The sequence below is a fragment of the Antechinus flavipes genome, chromosome 1 (genome assembly GCF_016432865.1).
Source record: "Antechinus flavipes isolate AdamAnt ecotype Samford, QLD, Australia chromosome 1, AdamAnt_v2, whole genome shotgun sequence".
NCBI lineage: Eukaryota > Metazoa > Chordata > Mammalia > Dasyuromorphia > Dasyuridae > Antechinus > Antechinus flavipes.
Genome location: NC_067398.1, coordinates 645,479,692 through 645,506,225, shown reverse-complemented (window position 1 = coordinate 645,506,225; position 26,534 = coordinate 645,479,692). Strand labels below are relative to the sequence as shown.

The following is a 26,534-nucleotide window of genomic DNA, read 5'->3' as shown; positions in this document are numbered from 1 at the left end:
CTTTAAGGATATCTGAAGTTGCTTTATTTTTGGCGCATAATTTCTATTTTGAAGAGGTTTGAGAGGTCATAAGGAGCAGAGAAAATATTTGGGTCAACATCCTGTTGGTCACATGACCCAGAAATTACATATAAAGTGTGCATTATATATGTATGTATGTATGTATTCATTGAGAGTTGCTGAGGTTTTAAATACTTTGACTCATGAGCTCCCACTAGTCTTTGTCCTATTTTAATCAGAAGACCTCGATTAGCTCTTTAGCAAAGGGCATTTTACAAAGGTAATACAGTACAGATTGTTAGTACAAAACATTCCTTTCTGTAAAAGTCTGGGGCACAAGTACCTAGAGGTACATGGCAGAGGAGAGTCTCACATGTTCCCAGGATAAGCTCATAACTTCCAGTTAAAGGCCATATGCCAAAGGAAGAAGACACAAGTAATGTTTCTTGGTCCCCATCATTGATAAAGATTTGCTTAGGAGGCCATGAATTTACCAGGCATGGAGGAAAATGCCAGCTCTCTCACTCATAGAGTCATCTTTGCACCTGTGCCCAGCAGATGGGGGGAGGCTTTTAAGCTTTTTGGTGCCTTTTAACACATTCTATTTATTTAGAAGGCTCGCCAAGAGCTTATATTGAGCTGACAGGAAAGTTACAGGATAGCTGTGCATGCTTTGAAGTCAAAGGCAAGTATTCTTTATTCGGCTTTTCAGGAAGCTGGATCCCTCAGCATCCACGTGGATTACAAGCGGGACCCCGCCATGGAAGGGCCCGTCCCGTCTTGTCCAGTCCCCGTTATCCTGGAAGTCCTCTCAAGTCCATCGCCAGCTGTCCAGTTCAGAGAGTCATGCTCCTTGAAGCTGTTCCCTCCTCAGGACTCTGAGGTATCTACGATACCTCTGTATCTATGTGGTCATCTTTTGGGTCCGTCTGGAGAAGGGAGAGGGGACACTTCCTCGGGCCTCCCTCCCGCTGACGGCAATCTCGGGCGTGGAGCTCTCCTCGTTACTGGACTGGCCCCTTCTCGGCAGTGTCGGCCGAGCTCCCCCCACGGCTGCCTCAGCCAAGTTGACTACTGCTCTGAACCCCAGAGTTCCCTGGGCATAGACATGTTGTTTGTGCATTTAAAACCCCGTTATGCTCGCAGGCGGCTTACATGTAACATCGAGGTGAGGGTGTGGCCCTCTTCCCCGCCCCCGCTCTTTTCAGAGGTAACAGGTCTTCAGAAGGGCGGGAAGGAAAATACTGGATTAAGTTAGGGAAGGGATCTAGTAGATGCCAGAGACAAGGTGGGGGACAAGTGGAATGAATCTTGTTGCTCTCTAGCCCCTTTCTCCGTTCTTTCCCCTCCTCCTGCATTTCGCCCCCCGAATTTGGGGAGGTGGGATGGGGTGGTAGGAGCTGTTCTGCAGACTCAGTCCTACAGACTGACTACTGAGCCGCCGAGTCCTCCAGGCTTCCTAGAGCATCCCGGAAGTGGGAAGGGGAAAGCCGGCCTCGGGGCCGGGGACGCTTCCCGGCCGCTGCCAAAGCTAGTCTCAGGGCAGGTGAGTTGTACTAGCTCTGTGGCTATGTCGAGGTTTGCTGCCTGCTGGGTCCTTTTGCTCCGGGGGGGGTGGTTGGAGGGAAGGAGGGAAGGGGGATGTCCTCCCTGGTTCTTCCTCCTGCCTCTTTGAAACCATCCCGGCCTCCCCGGGTCTCAGTTGCTTCGTCTGCGCCAGGAGGAAAGCGGTGGGAGGCGGCTCCGGTTTCAGGTCGGACACCCCGAGCGGGGCTGCTTTGGGGCTGAGGGGGCTGGCGGCACTGAGGCGATGAGGAGTCGGGGAGGCTTCCGGAGGAGGTGGCGGCATCCCAGGTGGAGCTGAAGGGGCTGGGCGGACACTCTGCCTGGAGCTCAGTGGCCCGACGGGGGCAGGTGGAGATGGGGTCCGGCCCGGGGAAGCTTCGGTCGGGGTTGGAGCAGAACTGTGACCTGACCCAGGCTTCCTCTCGAGCCAGTCCTCAGATCTGGGGCACCTCGGTGTTTATTCTCCTGCTCGGGGTTAGAGACGTTAGGGCTGCAAATTTGCTTTCTGGAAACAAGGAACTCACTGGTCATACTTAGTAACTGTTATAAACGGAAAACAATTGTGCTGATTTCTCCTAACTTCTCCTTGTGGAGGCTGTCTGACTGCCTCTCCCCCCGCCATTTCCTAATGCCCAGGTACTGAGAACAGACCAAGAAGCCGTTCCTTGTTCTCGAGGCGCTTCCAGTCTTTGCGGAGGTGGGGAATGCCTGGGGTTTGAGTCAGTACGAGATAATTCCGTGAGGGAATGAATGGTGCTGCTCCTGCTACAAACATTAATGTAGTGCTTACTCTGGTCTTACACTACAATTGTTACTCACTTGTAGCCTTGGGAGGTGTTATTGTGATCCCCATTTTACAGATGAAGAAACTGAAACAAATGGTTTAAGTGACATTCCCAGGGTCACACAGTATCTGAGGCTGGACCCAGCCCTCTATCCACTGTATCACTTACCTGCCCCAATCAAAAGCTGTAAGGATCAGGAAAGGAGGTTTTTTATTTTTATTTTTTAGATGCCTTTTTCTTTAAGGCTTTTTATTTTCAAAATGTATGCATAGTTTTCAACATTCACCCTTGCAAAACCTTGTGTTCCAAATCTTCTCTCCCTCCCCTTCATTCTCCCCCAGACAGCAAGTAATCTAGTACAGGTTAAACATGTGCAATTCTTTTATACATATTTTCCACAAATCTGCTGCACAAGAAAAATCAGATCAAAAAGAAAAAAATAAGAAGACAAAAAGCAAGCAAATAACCAAAAAAAGATGAAAATATTATGTTGTGATCTACATCCAGTCCCTCTGATTCTCTCTCAATCACTGTTGAAAAGTCTATCACAGTTGATCATCACATGATCTTCTTGTTGCTGTGTACAATGTTCTCTTGGTTCTACTCACTTCACTTAGCATCAGTTCATGTAAGTCTTTCCAGGCTGGATAAGGAAGATTCAAGGAGGAAGTGGTTTCAAAAGTAGGCCTTGAAGGAGTGTGAGAAATGGAGGAAAGGGAAAAATGCACTCTAATCATGGGAGACAGCCAGCCTATGCAAAGGAGTATTACTGGAATAGTATCCTGGTTTTAACGAAACCAAGTGAAGACTTGAACATAAAATGGATCTGCAGATTATGGAATACCTGGCTGTTTTGTTATTGTTCTAAAGGCAATTGAAGGCTAAAGTCATTAAAGATTTTTGACCAGAATTATGATATTTTCATACCTTTGTCAAATTTCTTAACTTTACAAATATGTAGAAGTTGGATTAAAAAGAGGAAGCCTGGAAGCAGGAAAACCTCTAAGAGTCTACTGGGATAGTCCAGGTGACAAGTGGTGAGGACCTAAGCTACAGTATTCACTATGTGAGTGATATGAGATCCTAGGTTGGTAACTTTAGAGCTAGGAGAAACTTGAGATTATTGCGACTATCCTCCTTATTTACTAGAGGAGAGAACTAAAGCCCAAAGGTTTTTTATTCCTAGGGATTAAATCTGTATTGTGAAGGTTTGGCTGAATACATTTCTTTAAAAAAAAATTCTTTTTCTCAACTTTTTGTACTTTTAATCAATTCTAGGACCCATCTATGGCCACAGACAGGAAGGCTCAAGATGACAGGGACCTAGGAGGTAGCTCAGGAGAGGATATCTGCTTTCATCTGCCATCAGCTTCTCATCTCCTGGAACACTCCTTGGATATCACCTTAGAAGGTTCTGCTCCACTTCCATCATCTTCAATATGGTACTCATCCCCTATAATTTGCCAGATTCTTTAGTTGTTTTATTACCCTATTGCCAGAAACCCACCATAACCCTAGATTTTCATTATAATAACATTTATTTATAAATTATTTTTCCACAACATCTCTAATCTAATAGATAGTACAAATATTATCCTATTTTGCTGATGGGGAAATTCAGAATTGTGGAGGTTAGGTGGTTTGTCCTAGCCAACAATCAGTACAATCTTCTTTCTTTCAGTATTGAAACCCTTCCTCTCTGGTCATCTTTACTAAGTGATTGTACTGTATCCACTTATTAAACCAAAATTAAATTTAGTAGGTAAACTCATAAGGTGATATAGTTAGGTACCTATTATCTATTTTATAAGGACAAAATGGAGCTATTGAAGATAGGATAACAGAAAAAGGCCAGGAGTCAGAGTTGATTATATTCTGAGTATGATTTAGCTTTGTGAATCCATTTTTTGGGTTTTGTTTTAAATGGCCTAATATATACATAAGTTTGTGTGTATTACACGTAAAAGCCTAAATAGTAGTAATCCTTTTACTCACCTTTGTTAATAAGCTCCTCATTAGAATAATGGATCTCCTTTTTCTCACTGAATATTACATAGAAGTTTGAAAAATAACAGGGTTCAGAAATCATACTTTTTTTGGTTTATGAACCAGAAGCCCACTTAAGCATGTTCAGAATATACTACTATATCTATGTTCACAGTTTTTTTTATTGATAAGTCAAAGTTATTTTCTTGTTTCCAATGTCCTGATACAACTCCCATTTACCATATTTTTCACATTACTGAAAATGCTCCTATTGTGATAATTCAGTGTTCCTTGTATCCTCTTAAACAAAAACCTGGATGAAAGAAATTACATCAAAACCTGAGTAATTAGAAAGGAATAAAAACAATAGTCTCTCATTTTGTGAGAGAATAGAAGTCTGCCAACTGCACCTGATTTTTCCCCCTCTGGCATTCATTTTATGGAATCTGAAAGTTGTATCTGATTGTAAGTACTGTTTCTGAAAGAGGACATGTAGAGAAGTGAACTGCTAGATATAAGAGTTATGAGATTTGAATTCCATTAGCTGAGTTTTCTTAAAATAATCACTTTACTTCTCTGAGCCTCAGTTTCCTCATTTGTAGAATGGAGATAATACTTTTATTGACTACTTAAAAAGGTTGTGAGGAAATTGCCTTGTAAATGTTTCAAAGCACTGTGTAAGTGTGATCTGTCTGTCCCTCCTTCATCTTTCTTGCAGGGTATAAGAACATGAATCATTTTTCTACATTTATTTTATATTTTATCCTTTGCTGAACTCATTTTCATAATTAAAAAAAATAGTTCCTTGCATTTTCTAAAAACACAGTCATAACCTATATAAGTAGGGATTATTTTAAACTTTGCCAGTGTTTACCCCTTTGATTTTATTTTGACTCATTGCCATTCACTGCAGGAAGTCTAGCATTTTTCTGTCTTTCCTGTTATCTTTCCAGGATCTTGCTGTCCATACAGGTTCACCATAAATATATATTCTGTATTGCCTGTTCAGTACATTCTTTCTATGGATTCAAAGGATTCTAAAACAATCTTTTTGGAGGATTTTGTCTTACCCAGTATTCTTCCAAACTGGAAAGTAATTAATATGAATAAAGTGATGTGAGAGACAAATGGTTGGGCAGCAGGTTGCCTAGTAATAAAGTGCTGGGCCTAGAGTCAGGAAGATTCATTTTCCTGAGTTCAGATCTTACTGCTGTGTGACCCCAGGCAAGTCACTTAATCTTTTTTGCCTCAATTTCCTCATCTATAATATGAGCTTAAGAAGGAAATGGCAAACCACTCCAGTATTTTTGCCAAGAATGGGGTCACAAAAGGAGTCACAAAGAGTCAGACACCATTGAAAATCATTGAACAACAAAACCAAATAATAGATAATACAGGTCACCAAAACAGGGAGAAGCTGTACACAGGTGTCAACTCAAAAATGGGAGCATGGCTTCTGAGAAAAGTTTTGCCATTGCTTCTTTGTGATGCCTTTAATTGAATTATAAATGATGTTGGGAAACTGAAGGATTTAGGAGTCTTAAACAGAAAGTACCTTCACTTTAATGATTCAGCAGAGTCTTTTAGATGGCCCTGGGAATAGACTGAAGCATGACTATCCTAAGCTAGCTAGTTGAATTGCATGCCAAAGTGAAGTGAAGCCTTGAACTTGGGTGGATGTTATGGAAGTTAGTGGTCCCTGCCCTGCAACATTGTCAATTGTAATTTGCCAGTTGAGTAGACATTTTTCAAGAGTGTACAAGGGTCTGTGTTTAGCCTTAAGGATAGAAAAATCATAAAAATTCATAAATATATTTCTGTGCTTGTCTCTTTCTTATCTTTTTAAGTTTAGATTCCTGTTAGTTGGATAGACAATCTAGAAATGGCAAAGTAAAAGGAACATTCTTTGAGCAAGGAACATTCTTCTAGAGCAAGTCAATAGTTTATATATGTAGAAGGTGACACTTTACTGAATGCTTTCCTCACCAAAACCCACTGAGATCAAATTAGTGCCCTGTTAATATTATCATGTTACAGATGATGATGCTCAGAGAAGTTAGAATACTGGGAAAGTATGACACTTATGTCTTGAAAATAATGTAACTAGGCTAGAACTTGACTTCAAGTTTTATTATTCTTTTTACTATAATGTTGCCTGTCAGAATTGTGAGGTTCAGATAAGTTTGTATATAAATTGTCATATATAAGTATAAACCATTATTCATATTTTTTTTTCATTCTTAAACAGGACATTCATTTTCCCTCCATTCCTTCAATAAATCTTAGAAATACCATTTAATTCTCTTTTGTAAATATCAGCTCTTTTCAAATGTGTCATTTTAAAACCAACTTATTACTTTGATGATTCCTGTCCTTTGCCCCATCTGCCCACTCTTTTAAAGAAATTTATAATTTAGATGAAGAATCTGAAGGTACACAGTTGAGAAAGATGATCTAAATTAGGGCAAGTTGGCATAGAGGAATACTTGCTTGATATTCACAGTAAAAGTGACATGTCATTTGTGTGGACTCTTGCCAAGGGTGCAGATTAAAGCCCATTCACATTTTACCTAACCATTCCATGCATTCCTGTTCTGTCACCTATAAATCTATGATAAAAAATCTACCTAGCTCATCTGAGGCCTTTCTCTAGGCCTTACACTAATTTTGTGGGTACCAGATCAGCCCCTGGATTGTCCTGATGTTACAACACAAGCAGCCGCCACATTCAGTTAGCAGACTTAGACCACTTTTTTCACATTGATCAGAAGCCGACAATACCATTTGCAATTCAATTCACTTTAGTCTTTATTGATAATTTAATGCTGGCAGCTTATGTCTCGCATCCATTTCTTCATTCACTTTGGGTCACTTGCAGTATTTATTCTTAGGATTCATGATGAGTTGTCATGTCACATATCAGGGATGTTGATATTAAAAAAATGGGAACTGTATCATAAGGAGAATGGCGGAGTTTCTGAAATGGTATAGTTTCTCCTGTTTGTGTTTTTTAAGTATTATATCAAGAGTTTGTATGAGAAAGGAAGTCATATGTCAAAAGCAAGGTAGAAGATCTTGCTCTTTTTTTTTGTTTTGTTTTGTTTTAATAATAAAATAAGGAAGGCCTCTGGCTCACTGAATTAGATTTCTCAATGAAGACATATTAGGATAGACAAGAATAAGAATGCAGGGATAGGCTGTAGTCTGCTTAGATGAAGAAATATTCATATCAGCCAGACCATGTACTCATCAAAATATTGAAATAGGTACCATGTAAAAAGTACAAATAAATTTCTTAGGTACTTCTGCCATTCACACTTGTACAGTGTTCTGAGAGATAAAAATTGTGTGTGTGTGTGTGGGGGGTGTTTCATTATTGAATTTTCTTTTTAGAATTTATGTGATTTTAAAAAGCTAATTAGATCATAGTAAAAGATACACAAATCCCCCTCTCTTTTTAGCATTCAACTTTAGTAAAACTTTTTTTAAACTATTGATAGCACATTGATTTTTTTTTTTCCAGAGAGTAGGGCAGTAGCACCTGAATGGTTTTCTGTCCATGCATATCCTGCAGTAGTATTCTTGGACAGTTCCCACCCATCTGTCAGTCATTCATGGTTCCCATAAGTCTGCTTCTTAATAGGGAGTTTAATCTCTAACAGTCTTGAGTGAATCAGGGAACAAATATTTATGAAATGCCTACAACATACTAGGCACTGTGCTATTATTGTTCCCATTGTCAGAGAGAGAAACAGGTAAAATGGCTTGCCCAGGGTCACACAGCTGAAACTAGATTTGAGTTATGGACTTTCTGACTCCAGGCACCGTCACTCCATCCATTATTACCTTGCTGCTTTTCGTTTATAAACTATCTCTACTTGGAAGGAGTTGGGTGAAGATCAAAAGTCCTCATTAAGTTTGATAACTTTAAACAAGTATTAACATTCTGTTCTGTAGAGGGTCACAAACAGTGGGGAAACTCTGGGTGAGGTATAAGACCCTTCAGCCCAGAGGGAACCTGCTAACAGTGTCTGGTGCCACTCTCATCTCCCCTAAGGGCTCTCGACCTTCCTGAGAAGTCAGGGGGCGGTGACAACCTGTGTTGTGATTGAAGCAGAGTGGTAGCAGCTAGCAAACTACATACAATAGCAAGTTGTTTATGTGGTCCCACATGGGCAGTGTGTACTTAGTGCATACCCAGTGTTTTTGTTACATAAGGGGATGAGGGTATAAAAAGGGGAAAGTCTTTGGAATAAATGGACTCTTTTTTCCACCATCCTTGGGAGTCCCGCCTCATCATTTCTCCATTAGGAAGGTATATTTTAATCATCCTGGCATAGGGGCTTTAGAAAACACGGTACGTTTTGTCACCCCAACTTGGGGGCTTAAGAAAGCAAGACACAACACTGTTCCATGCAAGCAAGGTGTTATTCTAAGTATGTGAGATATAGGAATGAGAGTGAGCACAAAACCTACATTATAATAAAGGAAATGACAAGTAAGTCTGACACAAGGGAGAAGGGGATGTGGGCAAAGGAGAAATGCATGGAAGTATGGAAGAATTTTGCATGGGGGGGGATGTAGGCATTTCTTTCCTTACCCTCTCCTTTCCTTCTTCCCTATCTTTTCCTTCCCATTTCTTCCCCTCCCCTCTTTCCTTTGAATCCTGAACTTCCTTCAAGGCTCATTTCCAATGCTAGCTACTATTGAAATCATTTCCTGAGATGTCTCATTTGTTAGCACTTTTGCCCTTCTCAGATGTTGCCTCGCAACTTGGTGTATGTTATTGTAAGCTCCTTGAGGCATATTTTGGATGATCCCTGAATCTTGAATTAGAAGATCTGGTCTTGACACTTTTTGACACTTAAAGTAGCCACGTGAACTTGGACAAATCACTTCACTTTTCTGGATCTTAATTTTCCTATCTAGAGTGAGGTGATTGGACAAAAAAGTTTAAGATCTCTTTTCACTCACCATTTTGTGAGTATTGGATGGGATTGGGGAAGAGCTAATATTCCAGTTGGTTGGAACAGAGAATACCTAGAATAGACTATTATGAAGTAAAAGTAGTGAGGTAGTTGGGAACCAGTATGTAGTGGGTGGATATTTGCTAATTGGTATTTTCTGTAGATAATATGGAACTGCTAAATGTTTTTGAACTGGAGAGTGACAAAGACCTTAGTATTGGTGAGATAATTATGGCAGCTAGGAGGAAGAGTATGCATTGGAAGGGGAAACACAGGAGGCCAGTTAGCAGTCTGTGACAATAATTAAGGTGAATGGTGATAGGGCCTGAATTATAGTGGTAACTATTTGATGTTGAAACTGGTGAAAACTTGAGCTTTAGATTTCTTATTAAGTCACTGAATGTATTTATGTCTCCACTTGTTGTAGGAGACCAATGACCCTATTCCTAGGTATATGAGCCATATCCCCAAATTTCTGGTCCCTGAGGTAGCAGAAATATATTGTTGTTTCAGGAATTGGTGTCCTTTGAGGATGTAGCTGTGTATCTCACACAGGAGGAGTGGGGACTTCTGGACTCTGCACAGAAGCAACTCTATAGTGATGTGATGCTAGAGAATTATTGGATTCTTGTCTCCCTAGGTAAGAAACAATTTTTCTTGTAACTCTTCATAAATTATTACGTGTGTGTGTATGTGTATATATATGTTTATATATATATACATATTTTCCATATATTCTCCATTGTTGCATACTCCCATTTTCGTTTTTGTTAGCTGTGTTTCCTTTCTTTTATTATTTACTGCTTGTTTATCAATTTTATTGGTCTTTTTAAAAGTTTCTTTGTTGTTTTGTTTTGGTTTTTTGCTGAATAATTTGTTCTCTTGCTTTCTATTTTGTTATTTTCCCTTTTAATTCTGATGAATTTTTATTTGATGTTTGCTTGGAGTATATTGATTTGTTCATGTGAAAAGTTCATCATTATTTCAAAAGTTCATCAATTTCCTGATGGCATACTTCTCAAGGTTCTGAAAAATGGACGATGCTTTTGCGCTTTCCCAATGACCATTGTGCTTGTTCTTGTGCTTTTGAGTGTGATGTTTTCAGCCAAGCCTTCAGTGAAGATGAACATGATGTCAAAGTCAGCTACTGGGCTGATGATAAATTCTTCAACTTGAAAAGAACAATACTAAAGTGAAGGGGGGGGGGGATTAATGCGTGATTTTTTTGTGTGTATGCATGTATGTGCTCAATGAACAAAACAGAATTGAAGTAACTCAAAAGAAACGTGAGCTGTGCAGATTTAGAGGCTTCACGTCAAATGTCCACATGTACTATATGTTCCTGAATTGTGGTAGAGCATTTCAATTGGTCTGATCAGCCACAGTTGGACACATGGTAACTTGACTCTAACATAGTGATATCATTTTGGTCCTTTTCAAGAATGAAAGACAACAATCATTGGTTGATTTATATAATTTTTTAAACTGCAAACTTAACTCATTTATCTTTTCTTTTTCTCCTTTGTTCAGGTGTGTAAATTTACTTCTGAGAACTGTAGTTACAGCCCTTAAAATTTTGGATGATAAATTTATGTTTTATTTTATATTTTGACTATCCCTATAATTTGTCCTTTGACCAAAGTTTATTCAGTAATTCCCACCCATACCCATTTATATATTCATATTTTGATATTTTCTTGTTTATTATTGGGCTGTATACTGTTAATTTAGTGTTGATATTTTCTGTTTCAGAATGTATTTGTATTAGAAGATGCTTGATTTTTATGAATGTCCCACATGTATATGAATAAAAAGTACATTTCCTGTTTTCCCCATTAATATTTAGATTTTTCAAAATTACTCAAATCTATGCCATTTCTTTTTTTTTTAATTTTATTTAATAATTATTTTATATTGACAGAATCCATGCCAGGGTAATTTTTTTACAGCATTATCCTTTGCACTCGTTTCTGTTCCGATTTTCCCCCTCCCTCCCTCCACCCCCTCCCCTAGATGGCAAGCAGTCCTATATATGTTAGTTATGTTGCAGTATATCCTAGATACAATATATGTTTGCAGAACCGAACAGTTCTCTTGTTGCACAGGGAGAATTGGATTCAGAAGGTATAAATAACCCGGGAAGAAAAACAAATATGCAGATAGTTCACATTCGTTTCCCAGTGTTCTTTCTTTGGGTGTAGCTGCTTCTGTCTGTCATTTATCAATTGAAATTCAGTTAGGTCTCTTTGTCAAAGAAATCCACTTCCATCAAAATATGTCCTCATAAGATATCGTTGTCGAAGTGTATAATGATCTCCTGGTTCTGCTCATTTCACTTAGCATCAGTTCATGTAAGTCTCTCCAAGCCTCTCTGTATTCATCCTGCTGGTCATTCCTTACAGAACAATAATATTCCATAACATTCATATACCACAATTTACCCAGCCATTCTCCAATTGATGGGCATCCATTCATTTTCCAGTTTCTAGCCACTACAAACAGGGCTGCTACAAACATTTTGGCACATACAGGTCCCTTTCCCTTCTTTAGTATTTCTTTGGGATATAAGCCCAATAGAAACACTGCTGGGTCAAAGGGTATGCACAATTTGATAACTTTTTGGGCATAATTCCAGATTGCTCTCCAGAATGGTTGGATTCGTTCACAACTCCACCAACAATGCATTAGTGTCCCAGTTTTCCCGCATCCCCTCCAACATTCATCATTATTTTTTCCTGTCATCTTAGCCAATCAGACAGGTGTGTAGTGGTATCTCAGAGTTGTCTTAATTTTCTATGCCATTTCTTATTTATCTCTTTATTAATATTCTCCATTGTTGCATACTCCCATTTTCATTTTTGTTAGCTGTGTTTCCTTTCTTTTATTATTTACTGCTTGTTTATCAATTTTATTGGTTTTTTTAAAAGTTTCTTTGTTGTTTTGTTTTGGTTTTTTGCTGAATAATTTGTTCTCTTGCTTTCTATTTTGTTATTTTCCCTTTTAATTCTGATGAATTTTTATTTGATGTTTGCTTGGAGTATATTGATTTGTTCATGTGAAAAGTTCATCATTATTTCAAAAGTTCATCAATTTCCTGATGGCATACTTCTCAAGGTTCTGAAAAATGGACGATGCTTTTGCGCTTTCCCAATGACCATTGTGCTTGTTCTTGTGCTTTTGAGTGTGATGTTTTCAGCCAAGCCTTCAGTGAAGATGAACATGATGTCAAAGTCAGCTACTGGGCTGATGATAAATTCTTCAACTTGAAAAGAACAATACTAAAGTGAAGGGGGGGATTAATGCGTGATTTTTTTGTGTGTATGCATGTATGTGCTCAATGAACAAAACAGAATTGAAGTAACTCAAAAGAAACGTGAGCTGTGCAGATTTAGAGGCTTCACGTCAAATGTCCACATGTACTATATGTTCCTGAATTGTGGAAGAGCATTTCAATTGGTCTGATCAGCCACAGTTGGACACATGGTAACTTGACTCTAACATAGTGATATCATTTTGGTCCTTTTCAAGAATGAAAGACAACAATCATTGGTTGATTTATATAATTTTTTAAATTGCAAACTTAACTCATTTATCTTTTCTTTTTCTCCTTTGTTCAGGTGTGTAAATTTACTTCTGAGAACTGTAGTTACAGACCTTAAAATTTTGGATGATAAATTTATGTTTTATTTTATATTTTGACTATCCCTATAATTTGTCCTTTGACCAAAGTTTATTCAGTAATTCCCACCCATACCCATTTATATATTCATATTTTGATATTTTCTTGTTTATTATTGGGCTGTATCCTGTTAATTTAGTGTTGATATTTTCTGTTTCAGAATGTATTTGTATTAGAAGATGCTTGATTTTTATGAATGTCCCACATGTATATGAATAAAAAGTACATTTCCTGTTTTCCCCATTAATATTTAGATTTTTCAAAATTACTCAAATCTATGCCATTTCTTTTTTTTTGTTTAATTTTATTTAATAATTATTTTATATTGACAGAATCCATGCCAGGGTAATTTTTTTTACAGCATTATCCTTTGCACTCGTTTCTGTTCCGATTTTCCCCCTCCCTCCCTCCACCCCCTCCCCTAGATGGCAAGCAGTCCTTTATATGTTGGATATGTTGCAGTATATCCTAGATACAATACATGTTTGCAGAACCGAACAGTTCTCTTGTTGCACAGGGAGAATTGGATTCAGAAGGTATAAATAACCCGGGAAGAAAAACAAATATGCAGATAGTTCACATTCGTTTCCCAGTGTTCTTTCTTTGGGTGTAGCTGCTTCTGTCTGTCATTTATCAATTGAAACTCAGTTAAGTCTCTTTGTCAAAGAAATCCACTTCCATCAAAATATGTCCTCATAAGATATCGTTGTCGAAGTGTATAATGTTCTCCTGGTTCTGCTCATTTCACTTAGCATCAGTTCATGTAAGTCTCGCCAGTCCTCTCTGTATTCATCCTGCTGGTCATTCCTTACAGAACAATAATATTCCATAACATTCATATAACAACATATTCATTTACCCAGCCATTCTCCAATTGATGGGCATCCATTCATTTTCCAGTTTCTAGCCACTACAAACAGGGCTGCTACAAACATTTTGGCACATACAGGTCCCTTTCCCTTCTTTAGTATTTCTTTGGGATATAAGCCCAATAGAAACACTGCTGGGTCAAAGGGTATGCACAATTTGATAACTTTTTGGGCATAATTCCAGATTGCTCTCCAGAATGGTTGGATTCGTTCACAACTCCACCAACAATGCATTAGTGTCCCAGTTTTCCCGCATCCCCTCCAACATTCATCATTATTTTTTCCTGTCATCTTAGCCAATCTGACAGGTGTGTAGTGGTATCTCAGAGTTGTCTTAATTTTCTATGCCATTTCTTATTTATCTCTTTATTAATATTCTTCTAGTGGGGTGTTGAAATTATCCACTATTTCTTTTTTTAATTCATTTTGTAGTTGAATTAAGGATTAAATATCCTTTAAATATTTAGTTGCTATGATGTTGACATGCATTTAATATTGATAGTTTTTTGTTGTCATTGGTACTTTTCCACATCATATATTTCTTTGAATACTTTTTAATTTGAAGTCCAGAGATTAAGTGACCTGTTCACTGTCAGACAACTAGTCCTATAGAATCAGTCAGAAGTCAGAAAGCCAGAAATCACACTATTCCCTCCAGTAATGCAGTTCACAACCCCTCCGGTCCTGCCCATCTTTTATGAGTCTCCAACTTGTCCTCCTGCAAACCAGTCATAGGAGTCTTTCTTGTATTTTCTTGGCATTGTTTAGAAAACAGAAGGGCCATCTACTTCTCACTCTCAGGACTGGTTCAGCTCATCTTTTTTTTCTAGCCATACACAGATATCTCTATGACATTTTTGCATATGTTTATCCCTGTTTATATTGTATGAACTGAATATGTTGTTTCCCATTAGAATATAAGTTTTTTAAGGACTATTTCAGTTTTTTCTTTGTATTCTGTGCACTTAGTAAATTGTGCAGCACTTAGTTTTCTTTGCTTACTTCCAAACAGCTTAAGTTTCATCTTAATCTTGCCATGTAATTCCTTAAGTGTAGCTATTTTCTTAATTCTCATAGATTTTGGGGATGTTATTTCATCATTTAATTCCTTAAATGTTTTATTCTATTTCCTTTGATTTTTTATATCCTGAGGAAATTCTGTTTTTCTGACACAGAAAACCACATTTCATTTTCTTTCCTATAATCAGGGTTTCCCATCTCCAAACCTGACATCATCTGCCAACTGGAACAAGGGAAAGAAGCATGGGTCTTGGATATACAGGTGCCTAAGGAACGGGTGCTCTCTAGAAATACTTCCAGAGGTGAGTCTGTGAAAACCAGTTTCATTAAGGTTAAACGGTACTATCACTTAGCACACAAGTAATAAATAATAAATAATAAAGGATGTGATTTTATAGCACTTAATTGTCGGTAATATAAATACTATTATCCCCATTTTACAGTTTAGTTAATTGAGGCTTAGGGAGGTGATTTACCCTTGGTCATGTATGTAGTTAATAAACAGCAGTGCTGGAACTCTAATGCAGATTCTCTCTCTTTTTTTCCTTTCTTTCTTTTTTAAAACTTTTTATTGACAGAACCTATGCCAGGGTAATTTTTTACAGCATTATCTCTTGCACTCACTTCTGTTCTGATTTTTCCCCTCCCTCCCTCCATCCCCTCCCCCAGATGGCAAGTAGTCCTTTACATGTTGAATAGGTTACAGTATATCCTAGATACAATATATGTTTGCAGAACTGAACAATTCTCTTGTTGCACAGGAAGAATTGGATTCAGAAGGTAGAAATAACCTGGGAAGAAAAACAAAAATGCAAGCAGTTTATATTCATTTCCCAGTGTTCTTTCTTTGGGTGTAGCTGCTTCTGTCCATCCTTGATCAACTGAAACTGAATTAGTTCTCTTTATCGAAGAGATCCACTTCCATCAGAATACATCCTCATACAGTATCATTGTTGAGGTATATAATGATCTCCTGGTTCTGCTCATTTCATTTAGCATTAGTTCATGTAAGTCTCTCCAGTCCTCTCTGTATTCATCCTGCTGGTCATTTCTTACAGAACAATAATATTCCATAATGTTCATATACTAGAATTTACTCAACTATTCTCCAATGGATGGGCATCCATTCATTTTCCAGCTTCTAGCCACTACAAACAGGTAATGCAGATTCTCTTATACCAAACCTATTGCTGCTTCCATTCTACCCCATGCCACCCTTGTTTTTGTGTCCTTGGATCTGTGATGTCACCCACATGGGTATTCCCTCCACTGTTGTTAATTGTAATCATCCATTCTTTAGCACTCTGTGTAGTACTAGACCATATTCTCCCATAAGTCCTCCAAAGAGATATGCTGAGAGGCCATCTTCTAGGATTTTATGTTTCATGGATACTAGTGCATTGCCCAAACCATCTGTTTTCTCTCTAGCTCTCAGAACATGAACAACTCACATCTTTTTCTAATTATTCCTTTCTACATTTTACTTATTATACCACTTACAGATTGTCACCAAAAATATGTTGTAACCTGCTTCCAGCCCACTGTGCTTCTTTCTGTAATCCTTTGTGTCACCTACCACTTTGATTCTTTGGAGGATGAAGTGTTCTAATATTGATAATCACAGAACAATGCCAATAAAACATGTGAGTTTTCATATGTAGTGCACTAGGATAATGTTTAGCATTGTTAAAAACACTTTGAAATTTCCTAAATGCCATTTAGCTCACTCTCTTGACTATTCAATTTTAAGTCTATTTCATTATCTACAATTCAAGTCCCAAATAAATGAATTAATGTACTATTAACTCAGTGAACTGGCCAACTTCATTTCATATTCAGTAGGAATTTTTCATCCTTGCTGTGTGGATTGTTTGGCTGTTCTCTCTTGAAAAATCTTTTATCTCATTGAGAGTATCCTATGTATTCTAGGAACTGATGCATTTTAAAGCAAAATATCATCTCCAAATAGGAACATAAAAAAAACTTAATCTGTAGGACATTTGTCTTTTATAACTTGTTATAAGATATTTTCCATGATACTAGTGGAGTGGACATTATCTCTCTGTTTTATTCCTTATATGATGATAATTAGAGGGATACTGAATATTTATCTCTGTGGTTGTACTTATCAAAGAATCTTGTATGATATTACTATGTGATTAATGTTCCGCCCCTCTTTCTTTCTCTTGTTGGAGGAGAACCTTTAAGGCTGAATTTTCTTAAATTCATTTTTTATAACAAAACAACAAATAGAGCTGACTCATATTCCTTCTTGTTGTTAGTCAGTTGTATATTTATAAAGATACAGTTTTCTTTAAAGAATTGTTTAGGGAAACTTGATAATTTCAGTATATATATAGATTATTTTCAAAATCCTTTTATAAAGGCAGCTTAAGTAGATATAAAGGTTATTAGTTATTGGTATTCTCCTCATTGCTTTTTTGGTGGGGATTATTATGATTTAAAAAATTATTTTGTCCTTCTATCTTAGATATCTTCTAAAATGATCTCTCTTGCATTTACCAGTCTCTTGCCTATATCTTTTCTTCCCTCCTCAAATCTCCCTCTCTCAGCTTAGAACCTTATCATATATCTTAGTGAAAAATTAATGACATTCAGAAGAGCTCCTTCTCCTCATTTCATATCACCCAAATATCTCCTGCCAGTATCTCTTCCTTCATCCTTGTCTTGCATAATGAAGGGGCCCTTGTCTCTGCTAATACAAGCCAGATGCTGTGTAAAAATTCATTAAGGTTATTTATCGATACTAGATTTAAGTGAATGCAAGTTTCCTAATCAGGACCAGAAATTGAGTGAGGATCTAAATTGATTATCAGAGATTTCTAAAGTAGTTGTTAGTGTATGACCATTATAATTGTCTAGGAGCATCTTCCAAATCAGAAACTAAGGTTATTCACATGTTTGGCACAGGATCAAAATGAGTCTGGGAAGTTGAAAAGTACAAGTAGTTTGTCATTGCTTATGTGGTTATTGGTCATTAGTACTCCTTAGCCTAAATGACTCCACATGAGAATCCTGTCACTTATAATTACAATATTATATATTTTTTAAAATCACAATTTATAATTTTCCTTTTAGTCTTTCTTTAGGAGGGATACTATTTTTCCAGCAATAATCAGTCCTTCATGTAAGAAATGATTCATTTGGACTCTGCTTTATTCCTACCAATATTCATCAGTTTGATATTTTACATAAATCATATAAGGATAATTAGATAAGATAGATTTTTATAGTAGGCCTTTATAATGGACCTCGAACTTTAATGTAATGTTCAGTACTTGTTTACCAATTATGAAGTTCACTTGCACATTCACAAGAATGCTTTCAAAAATATCTCCATCCTATTTTACTCCAATTCCATGTCCAGCATGGATAAGTTCCTTGATTCTGTATTGTTCCCCAACTTATTTTTGTACCTTCAGACCACTTTCTCATACCTAATATGAGCAGGTGACATCTTATGACCAATTGGAGATAACTGGATTGGTCATTGGAAATGACTCTTTTGGTGCCCATCTTAATTTTTGTTCTCAAAATCAAAGTCTATCAACCAACAAACTTCTGTATTTTACCATGCCTTTTTTGTATCATTTCCTTTAAAAATAAAATCCTGGAGACCAGGGGCATCTCAGATAGTGAGGAAAATCTGAGGTCTACTTCATTTAAGGATACCATAGGCTCTTTATTAAAGTTCCATTGGTTCAAAGCTTTGCCTCAGTTTCTATTATTGTAGGTTGAATAATATTAAACTCCACATTCATACCTTTTCCTAGGTTTGGCACTTCTGATACATTGCAAGTTCCTCTCCTTACATTTAACTTACTTTCCTAAATTCCCTTCTTGACTTCCTGAACTATATTCAATCCACATTTTTTAGTGATTTTCATTCTCATTCTTCCCTCCAAAAACTACCTTGTATACATTTTGTATATATTCTATATAGATTTATATTTATACATGTTGTTTCCTTCATTAGAACATAAACTTCTTGAAGGCACACACTATCTCACACACAGTCAAGCATATAATAGGTCCTTAATAGATGTTTGTTGATTAATTGACTGATTTCATTTTTGTTTTACTTGTTTTGCTTAGTCTAAGAATTCTTTGAAGTGTTTCCTAGTTGGCTTTGCTGAAACCTTGTCTTTTTATCAATAACTTAACCCCTAGGATTCCCTTCAAATGAACTTTTTTAAAAACTAGGCAGTTTCTAATGCTTTTGAATTTTTATGTTTTGTTAAGACACTAACTTTAAATTAATATTTGTTCTATAATTTATTTTCCTAATGTACAGAAATGGATATATTATTGTATTGTTTTGTATTTTCAGGTTGTAAGTTCAGATCTGAGAACAAGAATATAACTTTAAGATCAGAAATCCAGGAGAAAGTTAAATTACATGAAAATATACCAGACAGATCTAAAAGAAATGTATTTGAAATACCTGAGTTTGGTGCACTCTTTGAACAGAACATCAATTTAACTAGTCAAATAAGAACCTCCAGAGAGGAGAATCAGCTTGAATATATTTTACACCAGAGAGGTCCTGAGTCAGTAGAAGTTTTCCATAACAAAACAACCAAAGAAGAAAGAAGCCAAGAATATAATGAATTTGGCAAAACTTTTTTTTGGAGCTCAAAGTTTATTCCATATCAGAGAGTTTCTACAAAAGAAAGAGAATATGAATGTGTTATATGTGGCCAAAATTTTTCCCAGCTTTTGGCTTTTACTGAGCATCAGCGAAATCATTGTAAAGGAAACCACTATGAATGTCAAAATTGTGGCAATATCTTCAATCAGAAGTCAGAATTCCTAAGACATCAAATAATCCATATATCAGAAAAACCTTTTCAGTGTAATGATTGTGGAAAACTTTTTGGTCATAGCTCACATCTTACTGAATTTCAGAGCATTCATACAGAGGAGAAACCTTATAAATGTAACAAGTGTGGGAAAGCCTTTGATTTAAACTCAAAGCTTATTTTAGATGTAGAAAAAGCTTTCTATGAATGTAATGATGGTGGAAAAACTTTCACGCAATTGTCAGATTTTATTAAGCATCAGAAAATTCATGCTGGAGATGGCATCTATAAGTGCAATGAATGTGGAAGAGTCTTAAGCAGTAAGCTACATATTATTGAACATAGCAGAATTCATACTGATGAGAAACCTTTTCATTGTAATGTATGTGGGATAATCCTAAAGAGTAGGATAAGCCTCATTCAGCATCTCAGAATTCATACTGATGAGAAATCTTTTCAGTGTAATGAATGTGGAAGAATTTTGAACAGTAGGTTAAGCCTTACTCAACATTGCAGAATTCATACTGGTGAAAAGCCTTTTAAATATGATGAATGTGGGAAAGCCTTCACTCAGTTAATAGGTTTTGTTAATCATCAAAGAAATTATACTGGTGAGAAACCTTATGAATGTAAGGAATGCAAAAAAGCCTTCACTCGACATTCGGTCCTTATTCGACATCAGAGAACTCACACTGGAGAGAAACCATTTAAATGTAATGAATGTGAAAAGGCTTTCAATAGACAGTCAGTTCTTAATGTACATAAGAGAGTCCATACTGGGGAAAAGCCATATGAATGTAATGAATGTGGGAAAACCTTCTGTCGGAGTTCCACACTTAGCCAACATCAGAAAATTCACACTGGAGAGAAGCCGTTTAAATGTAATGATTGTGGAAAACGCTTTGGTCGTAGCTCCCATCTTACTGAACATCGGAGAACTCATACAGGGGAGAAACCCTATAAATGTAACAAGTGTGAGAAAACTTTTAGTTTGAACTCAAAGCTTATTCGACATGAGAGGGTTCATAATGGAGAGAAACCTCATGAATGTAATGATTGTGGGAGGACTTTCATGCAATTGTCAGGTTTTATTAAGCATCAGAAAATTCATGCTGGAGATGGCATCTATAAGTGCAATGAATGTGGAAGAGTCTTAAGCAGTAAGCTACGTCTTATTGAGCACAGCAGAATTCATACTGGTGAGAAACCTTTTCAATGTAATGTTTGTGGGAGAGGCCTAAGAAGCAGGATAAGCCTCATTCAGCATCTCAGAATTCATTCTGGTGAGAAACCTTTTCAGTGTGATGAATGTGGAAGAACCTTAAGCAGTAGACTAAGCCTTATTCAACACTACAGAATTCACACTGGTGAAAAACCTTATAAATGTGATGAATGTGGGAAAGCCTTCACTCAGTTAATAGGTTTTGTCAACCATCAAAGAAATCATACTGGTGAGAAACCTTATGAATGTAAGGAATGTAAAAAAGCCTTCACTCGACATTCGGTCCTTATTCGACATCAGAGAACTCACACTGGAGAGAAGCCATTTAAATGTAATGAGTGTGGAAAGGCTTTCAATAGACAGTCAGTTCTTAATGTACATAAGAGAGTTCATACTGGGGAAAAGCCATATCAATGTAATGAATGTGGGAAAACCTTCTGTCGGAGTTCCACACTCAGCCAACACCAGAGAATTCATACTGGAGAGAAACCATATCAATGTAATATATGTGGGAAAACCTTCAGGTGCAGCCCATACCTTACTGTACATCAGAGAGTTCATACTGAAGAAAAACCATATGAATGTAATGAATGTGGAAAAGCCTTCAGTTTGAGCTCTAGGCTCCTACGACACCAGAAAATTCACACTTCAGAGAAGTTTGCTGCATTATAAGTTCCATGATGTTAGGGGCTTTATAGCTCTCAGTTCTGAGAGGTAATCTATAATAGTATCCTGCACTGAATAGGTTCTCTGGTTAATGGTTGTTTTAAATGTTGAAAATCCTCCTCCAATTAGTTCTAACTTTATTAGTGAAAAAATTGATGATTGTGAACTCTGGGGGCAAATAAATTATTTTATTAATATATTTTGGTTTTACATTATATATTTACAAATTATGCCCACTTTGTGAGACGTTTCTTGTAACAAAGTAAAATAAAATTAATGATAGTGACCTCAAGTGAAAATTCATGGAAAATTTCACATCTGCAATACTTCCACCTCTTAAAAAAAATGAACAAAATATTTTCATTCCTCCTACTCCACCCACTGAAAAAAAAAGTTTTTAACAATTATGCATAATTCAATAAAACATTCCCCCAATGGCTATATGCCAAAATGTGTCTTGTTCTGTATCCTAAATCTATTATCTCTCCAATAGATAGGACATTTTAACAGTATTCCTTTGGAATTGTGAATGGTTGTTATATTGATTGTGATTCTTGGAGTTTATTTTCAAGTGTTATTAAAATGTACATTGTTTTGGTTCTTTATTATTTTTTACAAAAAACATTGAAACTCTTCATTTTTTATAATGTTGATGTTACAATACAAATTATTCCTATTTCTTTTCACTTCATTCTGCATCAGTTCTTAAAATGCCTTTTTAAAATCATGTTTCCTCATTTTTTATAACATAATAATAGCAGTGGATTACATTCATAAACTAAAATTTAATCACAGCTATTCTTCCATTCTCTCAGTTTCCAATTTTTGCAATTACAAAAATTACCCATCAGATTTATGGATAGGAGAAAAATTCATGACTAAATAAAACATGTAGAGGATCTTAAAAGATAATATGGATGGTTTTGATTATATAAAAAGTTTCTGTACAAACAAATCTTTTTGTTTCTCAATACAAACATATGTAAAGATATTTTTAAACATTCATTTTGCAAGATTTTGTATTCCAAATTTTTTCATTCTTATCGTCCCTCCTCCCAGCCCCTCTGTATCAAGCAATTTGATACAGGTTATACATGTACAATACTTTTAAACATATTTCCATATTTGACATGTTATGTGAGAAAAATCAGACCAAAAGAGAAAAAATATACAAAAAGCAAACAACAACAAAAAAGGAAAATACTATGCTTTGATCCACATTTGGTCTCCATAGTTCTCTGGAGGCAGATGGCATTTTCCATCTCAAGTCTATTGGAATCGTCTTAGATCATTGAATTGCTGAGAAGAGCTAAGGTTGTCATAATTGAATATTGCTGCTATTGTGTAGTGTTCTTTTGGTTCTGCTCACTTCACTTAGCAGCAGTCCATGTAAATCCAGGCTTTTCTGAAATCAGCCTGCTCATTATTTCTTATAGAACAATATAAATATTATATTCATTTGCCATTCCCTAATTGATAGGCATTCATTCAATTTCCAATTCCTTGCCACTACAAAAAGCTGCTATAAACTTTTGCATGTGTGGATTCTTTTCCCTCTTTTATGTTCTCTTTGACATACAGACCCAGCAGTGGCACTGCCGGATCAAAGGCTATGCATAACGGGATAAACCTTTGGATGTATTTCCAAATTGCTCCTCAGAATGGTTGGATCATTTCACTGTCTTTTCCTGTTGTCTTAGCCAAGCTCAGAGTTATGAAGTGGTACCTTAGAATTGTCTTGATTTGTACTTCTCTAATCAATAGTGATTTAGAGCATTTTTTATATGACTACAAACTTGAATTGAGAAATCAATTCTTGACTAGTCAAGGTTTATCCTATAGTAGAAAATTGTCCAAGTCGGTTTGTATTTATAATGATTATTGGGAAGTGGAATTTTTTATTTTATATTTTACAACTAGTTTTTTTTTAAGTGCCTTCTACTGGCATGTGTATTCTAGTATATGCACATATGTAAAAAATAGTAAAACAATCATTGAAAATGAAACAAAAATCATATGTGGTTGTACATATCTCTATAAGATTGTTATTTGTTATATCTACCCCAAAAGATATGTATATTGAATTTAACATAATAGTAACAAAACCATCCTCATTTTACTGATTTTTTTAGGTCTTTGTGTATAAAACTTGAATTTATTGCTATTATCTTTAATTCCATAGTTGTAGTCATATTTTTTAAGGACATTGGACTTAGTTTACTAAGATTAAATTCAATAGAAATGAATACAAAGTCTTGAGAAGGTGGTGTGGTATAGTTAAAGAGAATTGGCCCTGGAATCAGGGAGATTAGTTTTGAGTCTTGCCTGTGTTATTAGCAGTGTGACTAGTTATCTTCATTTGTGCTTTTTATTATAGATCACATTGGTAGTTGGAAATTTTCATACCAAAAGATTCTATTGATGAAATCGCAAGTCTATCTTTAACTCCCTTCCTCCAAGAATAAAAAAAAAAAAGTTTAAATGTGGGTTCAAAAATAATTTTCCAATTAAAAGATAGGTATGAATAGATTAACCCTTTTTCTGAAAAAGTTCTGGTGATTTTAGTCAGTTGAGTCAATATGTTAAAGTGTCTCAATGAGAATACATCCCTGAATGCCTCCCTCTAAAATTAAGAGGTAACACATTTTCAGTGAGCTCTCTTTCTCCATGATATGCAAATACCCCACAAATTTACAAATCAGCTTTTTATCACAATAAACAGCTTTGGTGAAGGATGTCATATGTAAATACACATTAGAAATGTTACATTTTATATTCATCCAATAATTGTCATCCTTGCCCAAGAAAAGTATGTCTCACTGGCTATATGAGAAACATTCTTGCCTCATGGTATAATTATCTGATTGACAACTGGCAAAATTATCTTGGCACTTTTGAATATTGAGTTTTCTTATATTATGTGGTAGTGGATATCCTTGGTCCTACTGAATGGATCATTTCTGGACCCAGGGATGATTTGAACCAATAGAGATGTCTTCAAACCTTGAGGAATTAGGCTTGTTGGTTGAAGGATTAAAGGGATGGCTGTGAAAATCAGTTTAGAGAGTTTTCTCAATTGTGTAAGAAGGAATCCCTAATCAAGTAAATTGTAAGCTCCATGAGAGCAGGAAGTGTCTTACCTGATTTTGTATCTCCTTCAGCATCAAAACAGTGAAATCCACACAATTGGTATTTTAATAAATGTTGTTTGATCACAACATTAATTGTACTTTTCATGCAGAAATATTGGTCAGAACAATCTTAATTTTGTCCTTAAAGAACTTGGTCATGGAAACCTTTTGTTCCCCATAAATTGGTTGATACCACTAGTGGTGATGAAGAAATTTGACTTCCTTTTGAGAAAAACATCGTTCAAATGTTGAGGCATATACAAAGGATAATGTTCTTTATATTAGTGAATGTGCTATAGAATTAGGACTAATAGATCAAGGGAATACAGTAGGTATAGTTTGCCTAGATTTTAACAGTATTTGGTCAAGTATCCCATTTTATTCCTGTGGAGAATAAGGAAAAATATAGTTCAAATGATAATACAATTAGATGGATTCTGAATTCATTGAATGGGCTGACTTAGTTATTAATGGTCCAGTGCAACTTGGCTTGCAAGGATCAGTGATTGGTCCTTTGCTGTTTTTAATTAATGACTTGGATAAAGGCATAAATAATAATAGCTAATATGCCTATACCATTTACTATCGGCTAGGCACTATATATGCTAAGCTCTTTATTAGTATCTCATTTGATCCTCACAACTACTCTTGGAAGTAGTGCTGTTTCCCCATTTTACAGGTTAGGAATGTGAGGCAAACAAGTGAAATGAATTATCACTTCACCAAGTAAGTTGATGAACATCTGAGGCAAGATTTGTACTCAAGTCTCTCCTGACTTGAGGCCCAGTGTGCCACCAGCTGCACCATGAAACATACATTAAATCTGCAGATAAAACAAAGCTGGAAGTATTACTTAAAATGTCAGAAGATTGGCTAGAACATTAGGTTGAATTTAATACGATAAAATTCAACAGGAATAAATAAAGCCTTCCATTTATATTTTGAAAAAACTTTTACAAGTATAGGATGAAGGAGACAGTATATAACAAGAGTTTGTCTGAAAAAGGTGTAAGGGTCTTAGTGAGCTATAAGCACAATATGAGCCAACGTTAATGAAATCTCAGACTGCATTAGGAGACATAACATCCAGAAATAAAGAAGTGATGGGACCTTTGTTCTCTGACCTAGTGATACCATATTCAAGTATCATTTAAGTTCTGGCTGCCACAATTTAAGGTCACTGATAAGGACACTGATAAGGACACTGAGGTCTTGAAGCAGAGACTAGATAAGGATTTCTAATAATTCCTTTTGAGTACAGGTTAGCTTAAATGCTGAGGTCCCTTCCAATTTTTAAAATATGATTCTGTGATTCTATACAAAAAGGTCATTTCTTGCTATCAGTAATGTTAGATAACATTCTTAATAATGTGATCTTTGTTTTCAAAGGGTACAATTGAATAATTTTCATAATTCTGAATAATTTCCAGAACAATTGAACTATCAGTGAAGGAACATTTCTGTCCTTCCACAGCATCAACAATGAATTTCCCATCGTTTAGCACTTTTGCTTGCTTAATGAGCTTGTTTTTAATTTTAGGACTTTTAAATTTACATTTTTGTTGATTTTGGATTTCTATTGTTCTTTTGTATTTGTTTTTTAAAAATATTTGTTATTGTTTGTCCTGTGACTAAATGAACTCTCAGTAAGCAGAAAGTTTGTATGGCTTTGTCTTTTTACAAGGACCTAACTGTTCACTTTGCTAGGGGAAAAAGCAGAAAGGACAGGAGAAATGCATTCTCAGTACTCCAAAATAACCAAAAGAATGCAGTGTAATTTTTAAAATGCTTCAAGGAGAAAATAAAAAAAAAAATAGGAA

General features: G+C 36.1%; 1 protein-coding gene across 1 annotated transcript; it reads left to right on the top strand.

Moving 5' to 3' along the window:
* Positions 1-250: 250 nt before the first annotated feature.
* On the top strand, positions 251-24,801 carry LOC127544525 (zinc finger protein 345-like). The gene is made up of 5 exons (XM_051971190.1): positions 251-1,546; positions 3,630-3,793; positions 9,818-9,944; positions 15,061-15,174; positions 19,224-24,801. The coding sequence occupies exons 2-5, from the start codon at positions 3,791-3,793 to the stop codon at positions 21,587-21,589; spliced, it is 2,610 nt and encodes an 869-aa protein (XP_051827150.1). The 5' UTR covers positions 251-1,546; positions 3,630-3,790; the 3' UTR covers positions 21,590-24,801.
* Positions 24,802-26,534: the final 1,733 nt, after the last annotated feature.